The 24141-nt window shown below is 37.9% G+C and overlaps 1 protein-coding gene across 4 annotated transcripts in view; it reads left to right on the forward strand.

Moving 5' to 3' along the window:
• Positions 1-18715, forward strand: part of zfr (zinc finger RNA binding protein) — a 28516-nt gene extending 9801 nt beyond the window's left edge. For 2 of the 4 annotated variants that reach the window (XM_049470620.1, XM_049470621.1), the window contains exons 8-20: positions 150-459; positions 1598-1791; positions 1886-2005; positions 3183-3328; positions 3445-3610; positions 3988-4190; positions 5194-5344; positions 6120-6261; positions 9887-9984; positions 10865-10960; positions 13287-13398; positions 13949-14046; positions 16089-18715. In XM_049470620.1, the coding sequence (XP_049326577.1) occupies positions 150-459; positions 1598-1791; positions 1886-2005; positions 3183-3328; positions 3445-3610; positions 3988-4190; positions 5194-5344; positions 6120-6261; positions 9887-9984; positions 10865-10960; positions 13287-13398; positions 13949-14046; positions 16089-16271 (2019 nt within the window). In that variant the 3' untranslated portion in view covers positions 16272-18715. Of the gene's footprint in view, positions 1-149; positions 460-1597; positions 1792-1885; positions 2006-3182; positions 3329-3444; positions 3611-3987; positions 4191-5193; positions 5345-6119; positions 6262-9886; positions 9985-10864; positions 10961-13286; positions 13399-13948; positions 14047-16088 lie in introns of those variants that run through there. The other 2 variants (XM_049470622.1, XM_049470623.1) reach the window with 2 other exon arrangements.
• Positions 18716-24141: the final 5426 nt, after the last annotated feature.

The raw sequence follows: 24141 nt of genomic DNA on the forward strand, positions 1-24141 counted from the left end.
AATGTAATAAATTATGTTGACATTTTGAGCATGTTCTGAAACATGTTCATGTTTTTCAGTTTGTTTTGATGAAAGACTGCATACACATCACCAATTTAAAACCATAAACATCTCTTATTTTTCCGTACCCTCTCCCTCCTTTACGTTAGGTTGTGAAACTTCACACCAAACTAGGGAAACCCATCCCTTCAACAGAGCCCAGTGTGGTGACCCAAGCCTCCACATCCACCACATCAGCTACCAGTAAGACGGCCAGCGCTGCGATCAACAGTTCCACAAGCAGCACTGTGTCCTCTTTGTCTTCGTCCTCAAGCATCTCAAGTTCTTATCTCAAACCTCTTGGTATGGTCAACAGCACCCTGACCTCTGCAGTGCAGGGCAAGAGCCCTGCCCCTAGCAGCCTTTCTGCAACCTCAGCTGCAGTCAAAAAGGTCAACACACCCAAGATCAACTTTGTTGGTAGGTAGTATTCTGTCTTTCTTGCTGTTTTTGTTTAGGGGAGTTTGTGTGGTTTTGCCCCTACATATTTTGTTTATGCTTTTTAATCATAATTACATTTTCCAGCTTAAACATTTTAATATTAGACAAAGATGGCATAAAATCCAAACCATCCTCACCCCATGTGAAAGTCTGGCTGCACCCAGTCTGACACCATGAAGCTGGATAAAAGATCTCAAAAAGCAACACATTATGCATCAATCTAAACAGATGAAAAAACAAAGTCATTGACCTCTATCAGTCTGGAAAAGGTTACAAAGTCATTTTAAAGCTTTAGGATTCGCAGTGAACCACAGTGAGAGCTTTTATTCACAAATGGGGAAAATAAAGAACACTGGTGAACCTTCCCAGGAGTAACCTGCTTACCGAAATTACTCCAAAAGGACATGGACCACTCATCCAGGAGGTCACAAAAGAACCCAGAAAAACATTTAAAGAACTGCAGGCCACACACTTGCTTTAGTTAATTTCAGTGTTAATGATTTCAATAATAAGAGAGAGACTGGGTAAAAATTGTATACATGAGAGTTCCAAGGCGAAACCACTGCTGACCAAAAAAAGAAACAGAAATGACCATCTTACTTTTGCCAACAAACATCATGATTCCCAGTAAGGGCAAATACTTTAAACATACAGCTAGGTTGGAATAGATTTGGAGTATATATTTTTTTACTCTGTTAAAAAATTAAATGATAGTTTCAAAACTTATTTTAACATTTAATCAGGTTACATTTCTCATATTAAAACATGTTATGTGTAAAATGTAAAGATAGAATTGAAATTTAGGAAGATGGCCAAAACTTTCACAGCACTGAATATAAAATATACAGTATATTTAAAAGACAGGTATTTATTATTTTAAGTGTACAGTGCAGGTAGTGGGCACTAGCATCTTATTGTTTAATCAGGTGAACGAGCATACTGGGGTATGGAGAAAGCTCAATATACACAAAAATTTATTCCAGTACTTAAGTGTGTTGCAATGGCTGTGTAATGATTTGATGACCATCCTGTTTTGTCTGTGTTCTGTTGCCAGGCAGTGATCTTGTTTTTTATAGGTTGTGATGTGTGTAATCATTAATACTTCTCTGCTATACAGGTGGAAACAAGTTGCAGACTACTGGTGTTAAGATGGATGACTCTAAAGTTGAGACTGCTAAACCTGCACAGTTGTCGTTAGTCGCACCATCTCAGGAGGTTAAAAACGACATCCCTGATCCAATGTCCCCGCAGTCTGCTCTGGCAGCTCTGCAGAGTGATGTCCAGCCTGTAGGACATGACTACGTTGAAGAGGTAACAGTCCCTCGTTCTATAAAGTAATTTCAGTTCATAATCTGCAATTGTTAGGTCAAAATTTATGCTAAGTGAAAATTCCTTATTTTTCCAGGTTCGGAATGATGAAGGAAAAGTCATCCGTTTCCACTGTAAACTGTGTGAATGTAGTTTTAATGATCCCAATGCGAAAGAGATGCATCTTAAAGGAAGGAGACATCGTTTGCAGTACAAGGTTGGTAGATGCTGTTTTTATTGCCAGGTCTGTGTTTGCTGTACTGTTATCTCTGCTGGACGCTGTTTGTAGGCTGAAGATCCATTTGGCTGAAAACTTTAGTTGAGAAGCACAATGTAAATTTATGCAAATTCACTCTTTCTCCGACTTGAAATTTGCATGCTTCTGCTTTTGTATTGGATGACTTTGCTCACACAAGTTGACAGGCTTTACCCCTTAGACTCAGTCACTGGTGCTAATTGTAGTACTTTTTCATAAGCCCTACAATAGATCCCTGTGGCACCCCAAAATATATGCTATATAGTTCAATCCATATTTCATTAGGTTTCGAAAATTAGGGTTCAATGGGTTAACAATATAGGCTTCTGTTTTTAGTTATGTACTGTTCTCGGTTTTGAGCTACTTCACAACAGTGAAGTATCCATTTAATTTAAAACTGATTAGTTAAATATAACAATATAGTGCTTTACCATATTTTTCGCACCATAAGGCTCACTATCAAAGATATCAGCCGCTGGGTAGTGGTGGGGGGTAGCTAACCAAGTTAAGTAAAGCTAAGCTAGGTAAACAAAACTGTAATAAGTCAAACAGCATCGGATGTTAATCTACACAGATTTCTTAACTGAAAACGGTTTATTTGGATCAGTAAAGCGCTTTACTTTATTTACAGTAAGCTTAAATTCCTGAATTGCACCAGCACTAAGACTGGAGCATTAGCATTCGCAGCTAACTACTTGATGTAATTGTTAGTGGAGAGTGAGCAACCAGCCCAAGGCTGGTGTCAAAAACTGGACAATGAGCAGCTCATCTGTGGTGGGTGATTGGGAAGCCTGACTTCCAGAGACTTTCATTAATCTGGCAGTACAGGTGACAACAAGAACCTGAGGGTTAAACATCCATCAGTGTCAGGCCAGGCCTACTACTTAAATATCAGAATTCATGGACAAACCAGCTTCTTAAGTAGCTGCATTAGTTAGATGGAAGTAGCTGAATAATAAACCAGCAAACTAAGGCACTCATTGAAATTACACATGCAATAGCTGCTCTAAAAGGATGGATGTTAGCTAGCTGTTTTTTTGGCAGTCACTTCCATCTAAATAAGAGATGTTCAAGGTTATTCTGTACCTAGGCTTTTTTATTTGCAAAAGCACTTAATTCTTTTCTCCTGCCACTGTAGAAAAAGGTGAATCCAGACCTCCAGGTGGAAGTGAAGCCCAGTATCAGAGCTCGTAAGATCCAGGAGGAGAAGATGAGGAAGCAGATGCAGAAAGAGGAGTACTGGAGACGAAGGGAAGAGGAGGAGCGCTGGAGAATGGAGATGAGGTGTGTGTTGATGTATCTAGATATCTGTGTATTTATATATCTCTGCAGCCGCAGCAGTTAAAGCAATGGTATGAATGCCTTTTATAAAAATCTGCGTCTCCTTCCCTTATCTGTAGGCGCTATGAGGAGGACATGTACTGGCGGCGAATGGAGGAAGAGCAGCACCACTGGGACGACAGGCGCAGGATGCCAGAGGGTGGATATCCACAGGGTCCGCCAGGACCTCCTGGTCTCCTTGGGGTGAGGCCTGGAATGCCCATGCCACAGCCGCAAGGACCTGTGGTTAGTTTTTCACCAGACAGAAGCACGTTATACTTCTGCAGTTCATAGACTTACTATTACTACCCCAAATGTGATGAGTAGTAATCAGTTAATAAGGTAGTATTAAAAAAGAGAAGTACTTTACAGCATAAAAATGTAGCGCAAAGTGCTTCACAGTGTACATAAAGCATCACAATCTGTTTTAATAACAGAAAGGAAAAAAAAAGGGTTGGCAAAATAACCAGGACTGTAAATGTTTACAGTGATATTTGTAATAATTATTATATTAAGCTTAAAATATACTAAGTAACACATTTGCACATGTTCATGTTTACAAAACAGTGTATTTAGTCTGTGCCTTTCATGACTTGCTTGTTGTGATCTGCTTTGTGTTTCAGCCCCCACGTCGCCCTGATTCTTCTGACGATCGCTATGTGATGACCAAACACGCCGCTATTTACCCTTCAGAAGATGAGCTCCAGGCCATCCAGAAGATTGTTTCCATCACCGAGCGTGCCCTTAAGCTAGTGTCTGACATTATCACTGACCAAGACAAGGGCAAAGAGGACGAAAAGGAGAAGAAGGAGCCGCCCAAAGACCGGTGAGTCCTGGCTTGTGTTTCGACTGCTAGTCCTTTTGTTTTTTTTTTGTATTTGTTTGTTCATATTTTTAACAGTATTGACTCCATACTATTGAGTGGAACGACAGACTTCAAATAGATATCTGATGCATTTACAGCATTTCTTAGTAAACCAAACTAATGTCTGAGGTTTAAATAAGACTACTTTTAATGTCCTTTCTAACAATAGTATAATCAATTTAAGCTGATGTGCTGCCCCTGATCCTAGTCCTACGCATTTTAAAGTTGTAAATAAATGCAGGGAGTGCTTTAACTTTTTTTAAAAAATTGCGTTTCAAAAATTGTTTTTGACATTTTTTGCAGTTACATTTAGTTGTTTTATACGTCCCTTAATGTTGGTAACAAAAACTGTCTAGATGTGTACGGATATTAACCATTATCCGCAGGCCCCCTAGTGGCCATTTCTGCCAGTGAAATGACAATCTACTCATCTAACATCTTGAATTATTGTAAAGATTAGAGCGGCTTGGGGCTGTATGGAGAGATTTTTAGCCATTCGGAAATGTGTGCAATGTTAATTTGATATTTACATGTGCCTTTTTGAAGATATGAAGTTTTATGTAGGACTGTTATTTTTTTATTTTTTTTAATGATTTAAAATATCTAATCAAAAATTGATCAGAAATGTATATAATCAGTGAATTAGAAAAATCTGTTTTTAATCCCTTTTTATAGTGGTGTTTTATGGCCACTATGTTTTAAAAATATATTCTAAATCTATTCTATTTTGCCTGTTCAGCAAATAGAATAGATTTAGAATATATTTTTAAAACATACTCTGAATGTTTTTATAAATATAAAAAAAGAAATGTTACCAAAAAAATGTATTTGCAGCAATAGAGGCGGTAGGTTGATCAGCTGCTAATATAATACATTGAAATAACCATACTGTTGTGCATGTGGGTGCTTCAGATTTATAGAATTTGTAACTCTTCTCAACTGTTTGATTTAATGTTTCTTACAGAGCACTGAAGGGTGTGATGAGGGTCGGTGTCCTGGCCAAAGGGCTGCTTCTGCGTGGAGACAAGAATGTCAACCTTGTTCTCCTGTGTTCTGAAAAGCCCAGCAAGAGTCTGCTGTCACGCATTGTAGAACATCTCCCTAAACAGCTCACAGTAAGGATCTTCTGCTAGATTGCTTTGATAACTGTTTATCTAAGGCTGCTGTATATTTTGGTTTAGCCCTCCCCCAACCCAAAAGACTATAAATCCAGAAGCAGCCACCTCCCTGCTCCATTCTGTTCCACGGTGCAGGCATTTGTTCTGTAAACATGTTGTCTGATATAATTTAACAGATTCTATTCATGGCCATAATTGGTAGATGTGGGTTTGGTGTGTTGGGCTTCAGCAAGAACTTGCAAAGCCAGTAGAACTTGTGTGGGTGGATTTGCTGTAACTAATGGTGGACCCCCTATCACTAATGATGCCCTAACACCACCAGAAGGGTAAAGACTAGCACATGCCTCCTCCGACACATGTGAAGTCAGCCACCGGCTCTTTTTAAACTGCTGCTGATGTAGCATCACAGCGCGCTCGGAGGAAAGCACAGTGACTCTGTGACCAGGTTCTGATACACCAGGTCACAGATGCCTTGTGCTGATCGACATTACCCTTTGGAGTGATAAGGGAAAGAGCACCATCTACCCACCCAAAGAGAGCAAGACCAATTGTACTTTCTTAAAGCCCCTGCAGCTGATAGCAAACTGCATAAACAGGAATCGAACCAGCGATCTTCCAAACATAGTGCCAGCGCTTAGCCCACTGTGTATGTCTCAGATGATAGGCCACATTGGCGAACAATATTTATTTACTTCCCAGGTTGTGGGGACGTGCCTAAAGTTCTTGCTTGTGATCCAACTAATAGCTGATCTATCCTCTGTGTTTTTCATAGCTGGTGACGCCTGAGAAATATGAGGTGAAGGGCTCTGTCCAAGAATCTGCCATCATCTTGACGTCCGGTGCTGATCCCAAGATGCAGGTGACCATCACGCTGACCTCACCAGTCATTCGAGAGGAGGGCCCTCGGGATGGAGGTTGGAAAAGACGTTGCTCCTTTAACTCGTCCACCTATGAAATTAATTTGACACCTTGATTTGATACCCTAAAGAGCCCATCTGCTGGCACAAAGGATGCTAGATTTGATTTAATGCTGCATGCTCTTTTTCCTGTGAAGATGTAGAGTGAAAATGAGATGAAGTATAAAACCTGGTATGTGCTTGAGCTCGGCCACCACGATGATTTGAATGGAAAGAACATGCCTTCAAAAGCCTTGGAAATTAAAACTTCGTTACACATTTAACAGAAATATTCTCAAAATATTAATCACTCATGAGACGTGGAGATTTAAGAGCTGAACATGTCTGGAACAGATATTTTGAAGGCAGTTGTTTTGTTGTGTAATAATCTGAGATGTTTGATTTGCAGTAAAATGGCACCCGTTTGAATGGGCTGAGCATTCTGGTCTGTACTGGTTTTAGCTTCTTTCGACAGAGCTGAGTTCACCACTACCAGGTTTTATTTAACCCGTTATTAAACTATATATTTGCCAGCAGTGCTGCTCAGGGCCTTCTCTATGTAACACCTCTCCAGTGCTCTTGAAGCTATCCCCAAAACAAGCATGATGAGTGTGTTTTGCATTGTGTAAGTCTAGTTAGTCTTGAGTAAGATTTCATTTTGTTTCCTGTGCTCCAGGGAATTCTGTACTCTCATATTTATACATATATAAAAAAGACTAGGGAATATGTAAATATACAAGCACCAGAGGTTCTGCAGGAAAGAACAGAAGATGGAAAGTGACGCTAGAACTTTGTGGGAAAGTAATGATGTCCCCACAGGAAACAAATATTTTGTTTGGTGGTGAGAAAATTCACCATTCTGAGGTCCCTTGTTCCAAAATGAAAGTGCTCCCCTGAGTGAAACAAGCCACTTTACAACAAATAACTAGATTCAATTAAAAGACTAAAAGTATTGTTGCATTCACAGTAAATCATTGCTCATTTCTCCTACAAGAAACAGGAGATGGGGATGCACCGAAATAAACATTTTGGTCTGAATACTAAACAGATGCATAAAGGTAAAAAAAATGCAGTTACAAAACTACAATTTATTTTAACTATTTAAGACATCTATGATAAATTGAACACACATTTTGTAAATTATGAAGGCATGCCAACAAAGCACAATACATTTCTCTGCAGTGCTAATTCAATCATGAATTTACTTAAGCAGTGAATTCTAGTCACAAATTTCCTTACAATGGTGTAATTTTAGTCAACTTTTCCTTAGTGGTGGTCTTCTAGTTATTTAGCTAGCTAGCTACCTCATCAATGCCTTTCTGATCATAAATGTACCTTAATCAGTCAGTTTTATTCATAAATTTACCTCAGCAGTGCTGTTCTAGTTACATTTTAGATAGTTATCTTAACAGTGACCTGAGGTACACCTATTAGAAATGTTTTGTTAATAAATTAGTGATGGTGATGTTCTAGTCATTCACCTATCTAGCTAGCACTAGATTGGCACTGCCTTTCTAATCATAAATGTAGCTTATCACTCAGTTTTGGTCATAAATTTATCCCAGCAGTGCTGTTCTAGCAACACTGAGGTACATATTGTTAGGAATGTCACTTTTGTTCATAAATGTATCTCAGCCATGCTGTTATCACACATTTGCTTTGTGTGCTATTTTAGTCACATACCTAACTAGCATCTAATCATAAATTTAGCTTGTTGGTGCTATTCGTTTCTGCACTACATTTGCCAAATTTACTGCTATTCTAAATTCTAGTCTCAAATTTTGCTAGCATTCTTAACTAATTTGTATTGGAATTTATGCAGTAAAAGGTAATTAGTCTTTTGATAAACAAACAAATGAGAACGTTATGTTAGCCCAGCTAACGATACTATCCTATAATAGCTTAACCCTGTTTGCTGACTCTCCTATGCTTGTCTGAAGGGGGAGAAATGTGAGACTGTTTTTCACTGCTTAATCAATCCTAAGTTGAACAAAACACTGTTATACGACTTATCTTTAAACAGATATTTGGTGCATCCCTAAAATTAGTCCAAATTTACAGAGCACCCCTTCTTTTTTTGGCATTTCTTTGACAACTTTGAGCTTCAGTAGGTTAGGAGTAGCTGAAGTGGTCTTAAAAATGAAAAGCCACCATTCCCGTTTGGATCCTTAGGGGAGTATCAGTAAGGTTTTGGGAGGAAGGCTTTGATAGAGGAATCTTTGGTTGGACCTGGGTTTTTACTGCCTTCGGTATACAATGACCTGGGGGGTGGGTGGTTTCCCCAAACCCACCCACTTACCTGCCCACTCATGACAGGTATGCATGCAGTGATGTCCTAACCCCTCTTTGCTGGGAGCTTCATGTTTTCTTTCCAGCACGCATTGCTGCCTTCATGTATCCAAAGCTTTTACAAGTCCAGCCCAAAGCCTCCTTGCGTTCTGAATAACTTGTTTCCCATCTGAGGCTACGTCTACCAGCTCCGGAAGGATTTTTGACCAAGGTCCCCCTCCCAAGCCCCCCTCAAACGCTTTGCCACACCTACCATTTGCCACGCCACTGCAGTGGGTCACACCAAGCACTCATCTACTATAGGCATCTTCCTCGATTACATCCCTTTTTTGCACCATAAGAAATGAAAACCAATGAAAGCCATAGCTGCCCCTCATCATCCTACACATAAGACATAAATAAGCATGATCATATGGACTAACCAGAAAAAAAAAATCATTAATTCATTTAGAGGGGATTCTTGAAATTTTGTAATTTCATTGGTCGTACGTGAACTCCGTCTGTAAGCAGTGAGACTCTACTTACAGGTAGTGCGAGTAAGTGGGCTAAGGAAGTGAACTAGCAGCCAATGCTAAGATTATTGTTGTCGACACCCTACATACAAGGCAAGGTGGTATCTAGATATCTGAGCAAGTTGCAGGTTTTAAAAGTCCTCAGGTTTGTAAGTAATAATAGCAAAGTGATAATGTATTAAACTAAACAAACTCTTGTTGGCATTTGATGCTAATTCATTTCCTCAAGTTCACCGGAAAATTCAGAAGGTGAATTGTAGTGCACTATTACAGAATCAGCTTTTGTGATGCGAAAAATAATGAAATTATGAAATTTCTGTTTGGGCCCCTCAGCAAAAACTCAACTAAAGAAACTACTAAATAACCCTTAGTACAGACACAATAACGGTAATTAATGGAGTGCTTAATTCCCAGTGGTTTGGTTATTATTTTAATACAATACCCAATAAACCAATTAACGTACCCAATAGCCAAGAAAGTTTAGAGTAGCTTCTTCTGCAGTGCAGGTTTTCCATCCAGATTTATAAAAAGAAAAGGTCTTAAATTGTGGACTTTTTCACCCATGATCATCCGTTCATCCTACATTTTCCAAGCCTGTCAGAACTATGCCTCAGTTTAATGCTAGAACTAATGTTTAAGTTACAGTAAGTTCCTTTATTATAATGATTATGGTGATTATTGTTGATGATAAGGTGACAGTTTTTTCTATTTCAGTTATTTTTCTAGTCAGTTAAACGATTAATCAGGGGACAAGCTTGGTATGTGTGGCAATGTGTTCTTGGCAGTCTCTCTGACCTGGTCAAACACCCATTCCTCACCACCATTTGACAATTCATTTTTAGATGTAACCTCGGGTATGGTGAAAGACCCAGCGGACGTCTTGGACAGGCAAAAATGCCTTGACGCTCTGGCTGCCCTCCGCCACGCTAAGTGGTTCCAGGTTCGGAACATCATTTTTCTTTCTTCATGTAGCCTTATGAGATGCATTTGTTTTCATTTACTTGTTTAATTTTAGTCTTTTAATTTTTTGATTTGTTAAAATTGTGAGCCTCATACTTGTGAGGAATTAACAAAATAATACAAGGATGCTAACAGTAAATTAATAACACTAAATGACTGGAATTAAAAATATATATTTCATATTTTTACATGCATTTGTTTTCCTGTTCATAGAACAGTAAGCATCCTTGCATATGTTTTCATTTTAAGAATATATTATCTAAGTTTATATATTTAAAAAATATATATCTATATATTCCATAAGGCTGCAGAATACCTTTGCATAAAAATGTCATCAATAAGAGCTTTCATGTTGATCGTTTGTTCTTTGTGATTGTTTGTTTTGTTTTTTTTATTTATATTTATTTACTTATTTATTTTCTTTAGACTAGGGATTGAGAGAAAAGGAACATCTGATTAGTTTAGCATGTGTGAAGTTGCCGTCTCGGCAAACACACAGGCAAAGTAAAGCAGATTTCCTTGACTGTTTCAGTTCCTATGCTACTCTTGAGACTGATCTTCTGTAAATGACAGTTTTTGATTGACGTATTTGCAAAGCCGAGGTCAAGGTTTGCAAGATGAACGAGGAGATGTTCCGAGTGCGTCTTGCAAACTTTGAGCTCTTGTACTAACGTTGAGGTAAAATACTGCTGGGAATGGCAGCTTATTCGTAATCACTGGCTAAAGAGTCTGTAAACCAAGTAAAAAGCTTCCATTGTGAACAGTAGTGTTGCACCTCTTTCGGAGCCCCACGTCGTTTGGCTTCTTGCGAATGTTTTTTTGTTCTGTCATTAACTAATCTTGACTTTATTGTACTGAAGGCTAGAGCCAACGGACTGCAGTCTTGTGTGATTGTTATTCGTATCCTGCGTGACCTTTGTCAGCGAGTTCCCACCTGGTCTGCTTTTCCAAGCTGGGTAAGTAAAATGACGACACAAGTGAACCTGGTTTTGAATTTAATAATCCACCACACAGTTAATAAAGCCATGCCATACTCTTCATGGACATACATATCAGCTATATTGGGTGTTCTAAGGTTTATGGGATTTTAATATATGGAACTATTAAAAGTAGCACCTTAACACGATTAACGTGTTTACTTTGAGACATGAGATTTTATGGCACAGATATGATTTATAATATCATATAAAATAATGCATTAACACATTACTGTAAAGAGCAGCAAACATTTAATTAACAATTTTAAATGGGCTCTTCTTGGGCAGTGTTATGGTCAGCAAAAATGTAATCGCTCTCCAATGAAAAACATGTATCTCCAAAACAGCAACTTTACAGGAGAGAGAGAAACTTCAAAATAACCTGAAAAACTCTTTTTACACTGACTTCCATTGAAGTATTTCTCTTGGCCCATTCACCAAAACATTGAGACAATGTAAGACAGTTTGTCTGTTCAAATTATGTAGTAAACTAAAAATTGCCAAAAATGGAGATTTTCATTGGACAGTGACGATATATTGTATGATGAGGTAATGATAATTCTGACAGGACTATTTTGACCACAATTGCTGTTTGCCCATGGATTTACATACAACAGATATGTTGTGAAATGTAAAAGTTTAGATATTTGCCTGTGTGTTACTGGAGTCTACTACTAGAGGCTTGGCACATGAGCAAGGGCTCATCACAGCAAAACCACATGCACTGGGGATGCTACCATCATCATGCTTAACAGTTGGTACATATGCTCTTTGGGTGGAATGCTTCCCATAAAAGCTAAACTTGTGGGCCGAATTCTTGTTATACATGCACCCAGCATGGACGTGCCGGTCATGGCAATTTTAAAGATTTCTGTTCTGAATTGTTGTTTTTCTGGGGCAAAATTTGTGTATGTGAACATCCAACCACAACTGTTTATGGCTTTTGTGGTTTTGTAAATTAGTGATCCTCAACTGGTGGGTCGGGACCCTAAAGTGGGTCGTGGACATGTTCTGGGCAAGTCACGGACGGCTTGTAAAAAAATAAATACATAAATAATTATGCTAATCTGATTGTGTATTCGTCTTTTATATTAGGGGAAAAAAATAATTCCTTACTAATGTACTCTAAATGCAGAGATTTGCAGAGAAGAGAAATCTTATTTTGTGGCCTTCTTTTATTTAGTGCAGTTTTGATATTTAATTTCATTGTAGTAACTTTTTATACATGTAGTTGTCATGTTCCTCCATAGTTTATTAAAAAAATGCTCTTAAATTCACTTTGCATGCATATGTATATTTTTAAGTGGGTTTTTGAAGGATATTTTTAAAAAATGGTCTAAATGTAGATGAGATTGTGAATTTAATATTCAGTAGCCACTGGGGCTGGCCATTTTATGATTTGAGTAGTGTTGACTTTTTGCTCTGACATTTACTATGCCATGCCATACTTACTTACTTTTTTTTTTGCTCGTTTTGTAAAGGAAGCTGTGTTAAAGTTGTTGGTGTTTCTCTTTTTAAGGTGTACTGTTTACATTCTTCAGCTGTTTTTCTGATGATAGTCTGATTTCTTCATATATTGTGTAATTTTGTGGGACAAGGTAAACCCAATAGTAATCGAAGCCTTATTTTAAAGCCTTAATTTTTGATATGTACTAACAGTACATTAAGTCACAACCCTATATTAAAGCCCAGTCCTGCAAAAATTATAAATAAATAATAATGAAAAAAAATACTGTGAAATCAGAATCTTACAAAATACAGTGATATGCACTTTTGGTCATACCGCCCAGCACGAATAGATATTTGAAATAATTTTTTGCTAACAAAGTCAGTAATAATCCCTAATGTGGGCTGAATTTCTTTTTCAATTCAGTAAATCTTTGTATACTATCACCTAGTAATAGTATTATTTGTTTTTTGTGAGTGATATAAGTCTTAGGTCATTAAATTTGAGCAGATACCCTGTTAATAAAGCCACGCCATACTCCTCATAGACATGAATATTATAGCAATATTAGATGTTCTAAGGTTTATGGGACTGTAATGCACACCACTACTATTAAAAAAAAAAGCACCTTAACACGAGTACTTACGATTTAATGACTGTGATAAAATGTGGGTCCCTGGCTAAGGCCAGTTGAGAACCCCTGATGTAATTTGTTTTTGTTTAGCAGTGTTCTGTCCTGTCAATACACTGAAAATGATCACGATGTCCCTGGGTTGTCTACATGACTAATCAGGCCCTGAACTACTTGTTTGTGAAAGGTCTAGACGTTACTCAGCATCTGTCTGTTCTCTATCCAAGGCCATGGAGCTGCTTGTAGAGAAGGCAATCAGCAGTGCCTCTGGACCAATGAGCCCTGGTGATGCGTTACGACGAGTCTTTGAATGTATTTCCTCTGGCATTCTGCTCCCTGGTAAGACTGGACATATTGAGTATTGTTTTATCTATGTGACGGAATAATTATATATTGGTTTAGATTACCCAGGTGGGATTTCTTTAGTTTTGGTAAATGAAGTGAAATTGCATTGTGTTAAAAAAAAAAAACTAAGACAAGCAAGTGCCTATACACCTCAGCAAGGCAACCTCAAACCACACCTTTCCTTCCACTTTGCATTATAGCTGTGGTGTTTTAATCAGAGGTAGTTGTTGGTTTGTGGCAGATGATTGGGTTTTTTTTTTGTTTGTTTTTGATGCAGTATTGCAGAAAGCAGAAGTTTTGAATTAAGTCTGTTTTAAATTGTTTTCATTCGGTTTTTAACTACCATTTACAACTGGTAATTTTGTGATTAGCATCTGGATTGTAATGCTACTTCCTGTAAACGCTGCACTTCAGCTGAGTGGCTTTACTGCTCTTTACAACCTAATTGGTAGAATTTATACATAAAGTGCACCGGATTAGACTTAAGGGCTACATTTTGTTATGCTATAAATGGACGTCCTAAGTTCCTTGCTTTTTGGTGCAGGTGGTCCAGGGTTGGTCGATCCGTGTGAGAAAAATCCCACAGACACGCTGGGTGCCATGGAGGAGCAGCAGAGGGAAGACATCACGTCAAGTGCTCAGGTAAAACCTGCATTCAAGTAACTCGCAGCTCCTTTAGATCATAGTCGTAGGCCACACTTATAATGGTCAATGTAAAATTCATTGTTAGACATTTTAGCTTTTAACTTGTCAAAGAAGTAAAATATTACATTTAAATAGTCAGATTTCAGCTAAGCGATCTGATAACCAAGTTAGGTAAAACAAAATCACTGCCACCTCCTGGTTGACGAACAGACTCCAGCCTGCCAATTCTGTGATACTCCTCAAACTAATAAACACTCTTAGTAGACTGCCATGCACTTTTAACCACCAGAAATAACTTTTATAGGGTTAGAAATATGAAATCTGTTTGAAAGGATTCCACCGACTAAAATATTTAATATTCTAGAAGTCCTTCGTATGAAGACACTGATTTAAGATTGTGATGCTCGAGTCACAAACATTGTCTGTCATAAAATAGCCAACATGTTGCTGATATGGCGCAAAGAGAAAAAAGTAAAGCTAAGCTATGTATACAAAACTGTAATGCAAAAAAACTTTTAAAGACAGTCAAACGAGTGCTGGATGTTATCTACACAGATTTCTCTCCTGAAAACTGATTGTGTGAGTAAAGTGCTTTAGTTTATTTATAGTTAGCTTATATTTGCAAACTTCATTAGCATTGCATTAGCGGCTAATGCCACCCGACAGCGCTATACCTGAGTAATCCTGGGTGTTTTGGTAAGCCAGGGCGATATTAACTAGCAGTTAGTCACATGTAGCTTGTTTTAACACGGTAAACGTGCAGGTTACTGTCAGATATACTCACCTCCTGAACAAAGAAAGCGCTTGCGCGATTAGCTGGTGATGCTAAAGCTACTCCAGCAGTCCTAGCCGGGGTTAGCGGCAAGATACAATCTGATAATACTCAACTTTGAACAGAGATTAGCAGTTAGTGGCTAATGCTACTCCAGCCCTGGTGCTGGAGAACTAAACTTAAACTCCTGTATAACTCTGCACTAGTGCTGGACGATATGGCCAAAATTTATATCACAATATATTCTTTAATTTCGGTCGATACGTTATTTCTATATCGATATAAATACTTTGAAGGCCTCAGAAAAACTGCTAAGAATCCCTGCAATGAAAATCTGTACACTACTGTCTGAAATTTTAATGTAAGTCTTTAAAGCCTCCTCTCACAAAAACTGTATAATACTTTAGAAATAAAAAATGGTCAGAATAAAATCAATGCTCACTTATGTCATGTTTTTATTTTGCTACATGCAAATATCTGTCAAACACAAACATATAAGCAAATACATATTACCAATATAAATAACTTTACATTACAACAGAGGCAGAGCTTCTTATTCTTTTGTAAACATATGTAACAGATCCGCTGTTCCCGAGCTTCATCGCGGGACATTTTAGATGCGGAGCGGAGACGAGCCTTGCCTAGCCTAGCCTAGCTGGCTACGTGCCTGTGTGATTACGTCATCACGCACTGACATAGCCCGGCTACGGAGGGTGATTGCGTTCAGCTCTGCAGTGAACTGACACCGCCAAAAAACACCTGTCTGTGATAGATTCTGTAAATAATACATACCGATATGCCACAGAAATGATATCACCGTTATTGAAACATTTCTTATCGCGATAAATACGGATATCGAATTATTGTCCAGGCCTACTCTGCACTTTAGCGGAGTGGCTTTACTGCTCCTTACAACCTGACTAGTAGAATTCATAAATAAGGAGCACCGGAATTATAAGGCATTTAAACAAAGTTAAAAACGGGTAGTTTATTAAAAGACTAAGTTCTCAGTGCCTCGTTTTAAACATCAGGGCCCTCAATTCTTCCTAATCTAGTGCAAAGCTACTTTGAGCTTGTGAATGGTGTAAAAATAGTGATTTCTGTAGAGGTGGAAGTCGGCTATTCAACAAAAGTTTGTACTAATTATGTTTCACTACTCCAAGTGGTTTTATTCGTTTTAATAGCAGACTATAGCTTAATTAATTTCTCAGTCTGCATGTGGTTTTTGGGTGGTCATTACTGACCTCCTGCCTTCTTGTTTTCACAGTTCGCTTTGAGACTCCTGGCCTTCCGTCAGATCCACAAGGTGCTGGGTATGGACCCCCTGCCTCAGCTGAACCAGCGCTTCAACATGAGGAACAATCGCAAGAGGCGACGTGACAACAGTGACGGCACCGACGGCTTCGAGGGCGAGGGGAAGAAAGACAAGAAGGATTACGATGGCTTCTAAACTTCCACAAGCTTCACAGACTCCCGTGGCCATTTCAAATTCTGTGTATTCCAGTGGTGCGAAAATCGATTCCTCTAGGTCTCTGTGCATGCCAGTAACTTCTCCAGACATCGTTCTGTGGCTTGTATAAAAAGTTACTTTAAAAAATTAAGAATTAAAAAAAGAATGTTGAGTGTCACATTGGCTCAAAGCTTTCCCACTGGTGCCCTTCAGGGGCCGACAGCGGCAGCTTGGGGAAATGCCTAGCTTCATTTCCGATTTTTGAATTCCGGGGCATGCCATGATTTCTTAAAGCTTTCAGCACATGCAACACTTTTTGGACTTCCTGAAAGAGCAGGTTATTGATTGATTTTGATGTGCTCACATCAGTGATTTTAAATAAAAGATTTTGCTTGTGCTGATTTCATTTGGAAATCTGAGGATGTCTGTATACCAACTGGAAACACAGGTAGCCTCTGCTGGTTAGTCTGGTGGCTACTTGTACTTTCCATACAAAGACGTGGACCTAAAAACGCACAATTATTTAATTATAGTTAAGGAATTGAAATATAGAATGAAGGTCCTGGCACTTTTGAGGCGATGTATGCCATCACCTTCTGCAAAAGAATTCTATTAACTAAATTTAATTTCCCATTAAAAGTGTGGCTTATTTTGCTAGTCAGCTAGCATAGCATGTGCTAAGCTAATTTTTCTTTGTTTTTTAACACAATTTATCAAGGTTGAGAACAGGTTCAGCTCAAAGATAACCACACCAGTTAGGAAAAGACTCAACAATGTGGCTGCGATTTTTAATTATGTGAAAAGGAGAAAAAAAAACATTTGACAATAACTTAAGTTTTGCGATGTAACTTTGCGACGGGTTTTCTTATTTTTGTTTTGATCATTTCTTTTTGTAACTTTTTGTTTTTTGGATGGAGACATTCCTCATAACCACAGATCCTAAGCTAAATTGTGACCCAGTTGTACATTCGTCGTGCTGTGATGAATGTAACAACGTTGACTGAACGTTTTGAAGCCTACTCGCATGTGTTCTGTAGAGCTAATACATCCTGAAGGCTGTCAGCTTTTAGCCATTTGTGAAGCGCCTCCTAAACCTCCTTAAAGGCTGTGTTCAGACTGACGGTCCAGATTTTTCACTTTAGATTGAAATAGATTTGATTTGTCCGAACACCACAAACCTCTTTCTGTCACTCTTTATTTACAGAGCTCATTGTTTGTCACATTGTAACATGTCTCATTGAAATCTGGTCTGAGTGTCCTGACTGAGATGCATTTCTACGATTTTAATCTGAGCGTCCAGGCTGAGTCTCGTTTCTAGGAATCCAATCTAAGCCCAGACTGAGACGCGTTTCTAGGAATCCGATCTGAGCGTCCAGGCTGAGACGCGTTTCTAGGAATCCGATCTGAGCGTCCAGACTGAGTTTTAATGTATCCGATTTGTAAGTCAGTTTCAAAACTCCTTCAGATGTGTTTACTATGATACAATACAATTCTGTGTATTTTTCTTCATTGTGAAACAGTAGATTTGATTTGCAAAATCTAATTTTATGCGGTTTTGGCTGTCCACACTATCAAAAGTCTGAATCCAAATCAAATTGGGGCTATCAGTCTGACCATACCCTGATATATGTAAGTGGTGTAAAGCTGAGCTTGTTCAAAGGCTAGACTGTGCAAGTGTCTCATGTTCACAGGCTTTTGTTGAGTAGCTGTATTGCATTTCTAAAAAGACACTGATCCTTGAGAGCAGACTTGGGTCCAATACATGTACAGTGGGCTTTCCAGTGGTCAATTGGTTTGTACAGGATGTCAAATGAACTAAAGTGAGGTCAAAACAGCGCTGTGCTAAAGACCACAGCATTTGCACCACAATCCTCTGTATTGCTTCTGCTTTACTAGATTTGCATAGGAAGTGATGCACCCTGAAGGAGCAGGTCAGTTCTAGACTGAGTATAAACGATGTTATTAATATTAATGTATTAAAATTAGCAGCAGTTGACCCAAGTCTGCCCGAGCTCCTTGTGTTCATAGTGTTGTAATCCCCAAATGTATCTTTGTGTGTACATATACATATATGACCATATGTAGCTCTTTGTAGGCTATATGTGATCTCTAATATATGACCATTAATAAGCCTCTATCTAATCGCGCAATAGATTTTCGAAAAAAAAAAAAAGTCTGTATAATTTTATGAACGCATGGCCGAGTGTTGAAGTTTTGTTCTTGTTTTATAGATTTTGAGTTTTATCAGTTTGATAGATGAGCAGCTGCTTGCCCTTTTCCTCGGTTTAACAGTTCCTAGTTTGGTGAGAATCTATTGAAGAGGGAGGGGGGCGGGGTTATGTCTGTGTTGTAATTGCGGATGTAAATCTATCCTTTCCGTCGCCTGTCAATCGCTGTCACGGTACTGCTGCATAACAATAGACATAATAAAGACCTTTACAGAAGCGGCTCTCTTTTTTTTTGTGTGTGTGTTCAGTAAATAGTAGTGTTTTTACTGTGTGTGCATGTTTAGCTACTCTTCTGTAGGAACCTCATCCTCTAACCACATATTCCTTAACTTTTACAATATTTAACCAATTGTTAGTCACTATTAATCAACTAATTCAACTATTAATAGTTGAAGTTGCTGTGATTGATAGACCTCTCTGTGTTTGATGGTGAAAGTGTGAGCAGATGCAGGGCGAGTCAATAGTCCTCACTTTTGTTTCAGAAACAGAATGAAAGGGAAAATGACACTGAATACACCAGCAAGTAATGGGTGAGGGGCCTTTAAGTTATGGGTGTGTTCCAGTTGCGTATTAATTAATAATGCCAACTTGTTTTTAAGCATGACGTATGTAGTATAGAAAAGATGAGTATAGTCAGAGTTAAGTATACTCAACTTACAATACATACTCTGAACAGGTTGATGTGATGTACACCGCGTGCAAATAGGTAGGAGCCTCCCATTGAATAACTACTGCATGCATTTGAGTTTGTGGAAAGACTCATTTTGTGCTTGCGGAATAGATGTTATCTGTTTCAGCAGAGTGAAATTATTGCTGAAACTACTAAAATTGGGTTAAACACCGTCCAGCGCATTATTAAGCCGTGGAAGGACAGTGGGGAAACAGCATCTTGAAGCAAATGTGGTTGGAAAAAACTCTTGATTGATCATGATCATCAATCATTTAAACATTTGGTGAAATCAAATCATAGAAAAACAACACTAGAACTCAGGTATATGTTTAATAGTGAAAGTAAGAGATTTCCCCACACCAAGTAGAGGGAACTCAAGGGATTGAGACCAGAGGTGGAAAAAGTACTGGAAAATTGTAATTAAGTAAAATGACCTTTTACTTTGCTAAAATTCTACTCAAGTAAAAGTACCCATCTAAAAATCTACTTGAGTAAAAGTAAATAAGTACTCAATTTAAAATGTACTTTGAGTAAAAGTTAGTTACTTTTAATTATGTGATGTAAAAAAAGTACAACAAATAGTAAATTAAATCGTTTTTAATTAACTATTATTCCATATAATAATTTGGACCTTTCTGGCAGTATTTGTCCAGACCACCCCATAAAACATTTTCAAGAACAAGTGGCATAGGTTTCTATGATCCATTTTTTTTCTTTACTGTTAAAAAGTTATGGTCATACAGGTGACTATAAACCGTATTTTTATAGTTTTACAGTTCTTTTTTTTTTTTTTAACTTGCCATTACTATGCTTTAACTGCTATTTACATTTTTTTTTTTTTTACATTTAAGCAGATTGTTTAATGTTCCCAATAAAAACTTAAGGAATTATCATTAAAACATGAAATCATACAAAAAAGAATGTTGTTCAGTGCTGTAAAGAAGCACATATCGATGGGTAGCATAACCCATCGGTTCCCCCGAGCCACACACACGGACCCCAGCTGATTCACACAGCGTCTCTCCCGGTAACCGTAATAAACACTGCTAGGAAACATTCATCTGCGCTGCCATGGAGAACAAAACTCAGCACAAACTATATGTGATAAAATCAGCGGAACATAAACACAGGGAACATTATGAGGCATTTCTCTCACCACCAAAGGACTTTCAGAAAGGTAAACTCTTATTTGTGGATGCAGGTTAAGCATGTAATGTAGCGCAGCTCAGTTAGCTAGATTAGCTAGCTAACTAACTTGTTAGCTAACATAGGCAGTTTGATATGTCTCCAGTTTAGTTTAGCATTTTTTAATGTCTACAAGGGATCTATGTAGAGCTTAGATTTTCTGCCTGAACCCAACTTGGGTCGGGCTCTAGAAAATAGTCTGAGATGTAGGCATCTGCTTTTTTAATTATATATTTTTTATATATAAAGCTCTGGCGTGATAATCACAATATAGCTACGTAACCAGTTTTTATCGTTAACCAAAACGAACGAAATAACCAAAACTGAAAGTGAAAAAACATTTTTTTTAACTGAAACTAATAAAAACGGTAATTAAAAGGAAAAAACATCTAACTGGAACTGTACTGTGCGTTTATAAAACAAATTGAAACTACTGATAGAATACCCTTCGTTTTCGTGTTGTGTAGCCTGAAAGTCTTAAAGGCTAAAGGCTAGCCAGCAAAAACAGCTTCAATACGCTAGAGCATTTTAGACCACATACCACTAATGACCCAACTACAACTTCCAAGTACCACCTACAAGCCATTTCACTGAAACACAGTAAGATAGACATGTAATCCACATATAAATGGTTCATGCCATATCCTTTGCCAATATTTCTACACCTGTTGTGTGAGCTTGCCAGTGTCTGTCTGTATGTTAGTTTGATTAGGTACGTTTCTTGATTGATTATTGTTTCTGGTTAAAACAATATTCATACTGAGAATCTCAGAAAGATTTAGACAGAGGAAACAAGAGTACCAAGCAGTGAACTGCAGTGTTTACTACCTGATTTAACTATGAAATGGAATGGAAAAAATGCAATCAACTGTTGATTAATATATCATATCTTGTGGCGTACCACAGGGTTTAGATCTAGGACCAATTAAGTTAAAAACTGAGGTTAATAATTATAAAACTGTACATATGAGGGTGAAGGACTGAAGTGTAGCTTACATACAGGTTCTAATAGGTAAAGCACTGAACACAAATACATGTAATGTTAAGAAAATTACAGGTGAAAATTACTTAATAGATTTCAGTCCTTAATATTTTAATGCAAGCATTTTCTGTTTTGTGAGCTATGATCTGGGGTTGCTGCAGATGGTCCGGTCTAGGTTCAGCAACAGTATGTGCTGAAAGAATGAGGTCAGCTGACTACCTGAATATACTGAATATGGACCCGGTTATTCCAGCAATTAATTTTTTCTTCGCTGATGACACAGGCATATTCCAAGATGACAATGCCAGGATTCATGGGGCTGGAATTGTGAAGAAGTGCAGGGTTCAGGGAGCATGAAGTCCAGACCTTTGGGAACAGCAATGAGAATCTTTGGAATGTGCTTTAAATCACATCATCAATACAATCAAGATTTTGTGGAAATTTTAATAAAGCTCTCTGGACATGAGTAAATGTTTGTGAAAACTAAAGGCGGTCCTACTAAATATTAGCATGTGCCCTTTTTTGCAGAGGAAGTGAATATTGAAATTATTAGAATAAAATTGTATAAATAAGTAACTTATGAGTTTACGTATGTGTTTATTTGTCTCATACTTTATTTAGAACTTTATTTTACGTGTCTTTTGTTGGTTTATTATTTTTGTCTAAAATCACCCTCAATACTCTGAGCTGCTCTGAATATCTCGTGTGAATAAATGGAATTCCTGTTTATAGTATTTGGACTGTATTGGTTGAACATTCCTCTTTCCATGTTTTTGATCAACAGCATAATCTGAGCATGTTGTTCAGGAGGAGGAAGGATATGTGAGGAGAGAGCGTCCTGCCTGCTCACGCCGGCAGTGGACAGGAAGAGACCGTTACTGCTAACGTCTGCAATGGAAAATGACTCTGAGTAGCCCTGCCGGGGACCTTTTTTCTTTAGAAAAAACAAATGCCAAAATATCCTTTTACTGTCTATTGGCAACACTGTGCAGCAATGGTACTCAACCATTGAGTAAATGAAGAGACAATGTTTAGAAAGCAATACAAATCTTTTGAACATCTCAACAAAATATGTGCATTAAATGGAAAAACCTTAAAATCTTTCAAATGGGTGACAGGCCCACACATCACATATCTGCCTTAGACATGAATAACTCCATGCTGAGTTTGCTGTTATCTGGGTTTGTAAGAGTTTTTTGGTAAATGAGTGCATTTACGGGAGTGGTGAAAAGTAAAGTAAATTAGACTCCCACATACAGTGTAAAACATGCTAATTCTTACATAATGCAGCTTAAAAGTGACAGTCCATAAGTTTGTGGTTAGAAAGTTTTAAGCTTGTTAAACACCCATCTTGTTTGGGTCTGAACCAAAATAGCAGGTTTAAAAGGGGCCATGAACCATGGTCTGAACCAAAGGACTAGAGTTTGGTCCAACCAAAAGAGGTAGTCTGCTTAGATCTACTGAACCATGGTCAGATTTGTCTGCTGTGTGAAAACAGTTTTCTAGATGGTTCAGAATTTTAGACCAATTACAGGAATTTGAGTAGGTAGAATTTACCACTTTTAACTACATGTTGACAAGCCATAAGCTTCTGGGAGAATGTCCTATGGACAGTTGAGAAAAAAATGGGTCGTTTTATTTACGCACATCAGCTCAATGTTTACAGACGGAACAATTAAGCATGTATAGAAAAGAACACTGTCCCTACTGTGAAACATGGTGGAGGAGGCTCTGGGGCTGCTTTGCTGCATCTGGCACAGGGTGTCTTGAATCTGTGCAGGATACAATGAAATCTCTATCAAGAGATTCTAGAGAGAAATGTGCTACTCAGTGTCAGAAAGCTTGGTCTCAGTCGCAGGTCATGGGTCTTGTAACAGGATAATGACCCAAAACACAGAGAGAGCTAAAAGCACACAAGAATGGCAAAGAGGAAAACACTGAACTATTCTGAAGTGGTCTTCTATGAGCCCTGAACTAAATCCTATTGAGCATCTTTGGAAGGAGATGAAACATGATGTCTGAATAAGTCATAATTTTCAAACCTGAGACAACTGGAGCAGTTTGCTCATGAGGAGTGGGCCCAAATTGTGCATCAAAATATTAAAATAAGGGTACCATAATTTCTGTCCAGATCTGTTTCATGAGTTTATTTATTTTTGTAATAATTCTGTTGAAGCATGGTAAAAAAGCAATGTCTGACTTTTTATTTGTTCATTTTCAAAGAATTTTTATTTATTAATTGTCAGATTTTATTTTATTAATTCAGAGGTACCAACAATTTTGTCAGAAATCAGATAATAATATAACATCGGGGAGGAAATAGGACATAAAGATTCAGATATCCTTATATTTAACAAGCTGGGAAAATACAGTTTGATCAGTACTCTTTTATACTGACCTTACACCTAATAATTTTCAAGCGATTTCACTGTCGCAGACAAATTTCCAGAGTCTTTCTAGAGTCGAGTTGTGGTCGCCTTATCTCGATTGTTCAGAGTAAGGTGGTTAGGATTGAAGGTTTTAGTCAGTCATTTTTTTAGTCCTGGTGTTCAGCTAAAATCAACTGTGTTTAATGTTATCGTAAGTCTTAAGATATTAGACGTGATGACGTGAACAGTGTCAACCAATAGTAGAGCAACAGGAGGCAGCAAGGCAAGACTATTTTACATGACTGTTTACAAACGATTTTAAAAATAAAACACATTTTGCAGTTAATATGCCCTAATATGGTTCTTACTTTAATATGTACAGTATTTTAAATACAGGTAGCGCTTTAATGTCATCATTGAATTAAAATATATTATT

This window comes from Astyanax mexicanus, chromosome 22 (genome assembly GCF_023375975.1).
Source record: "Astyanax mexicanus isolate ESR-SI-001 chromosome 22, AstMex3_surface, whole genome shotgun sequence".
Classification (NCBI taxonomy): domain Eukaryota; kingdom Metazoa; phylum Chordata; class Actinopteri; order Characiformes; family Acestrorhamphidae; genus Astyanax; species Astyanax mexicanus.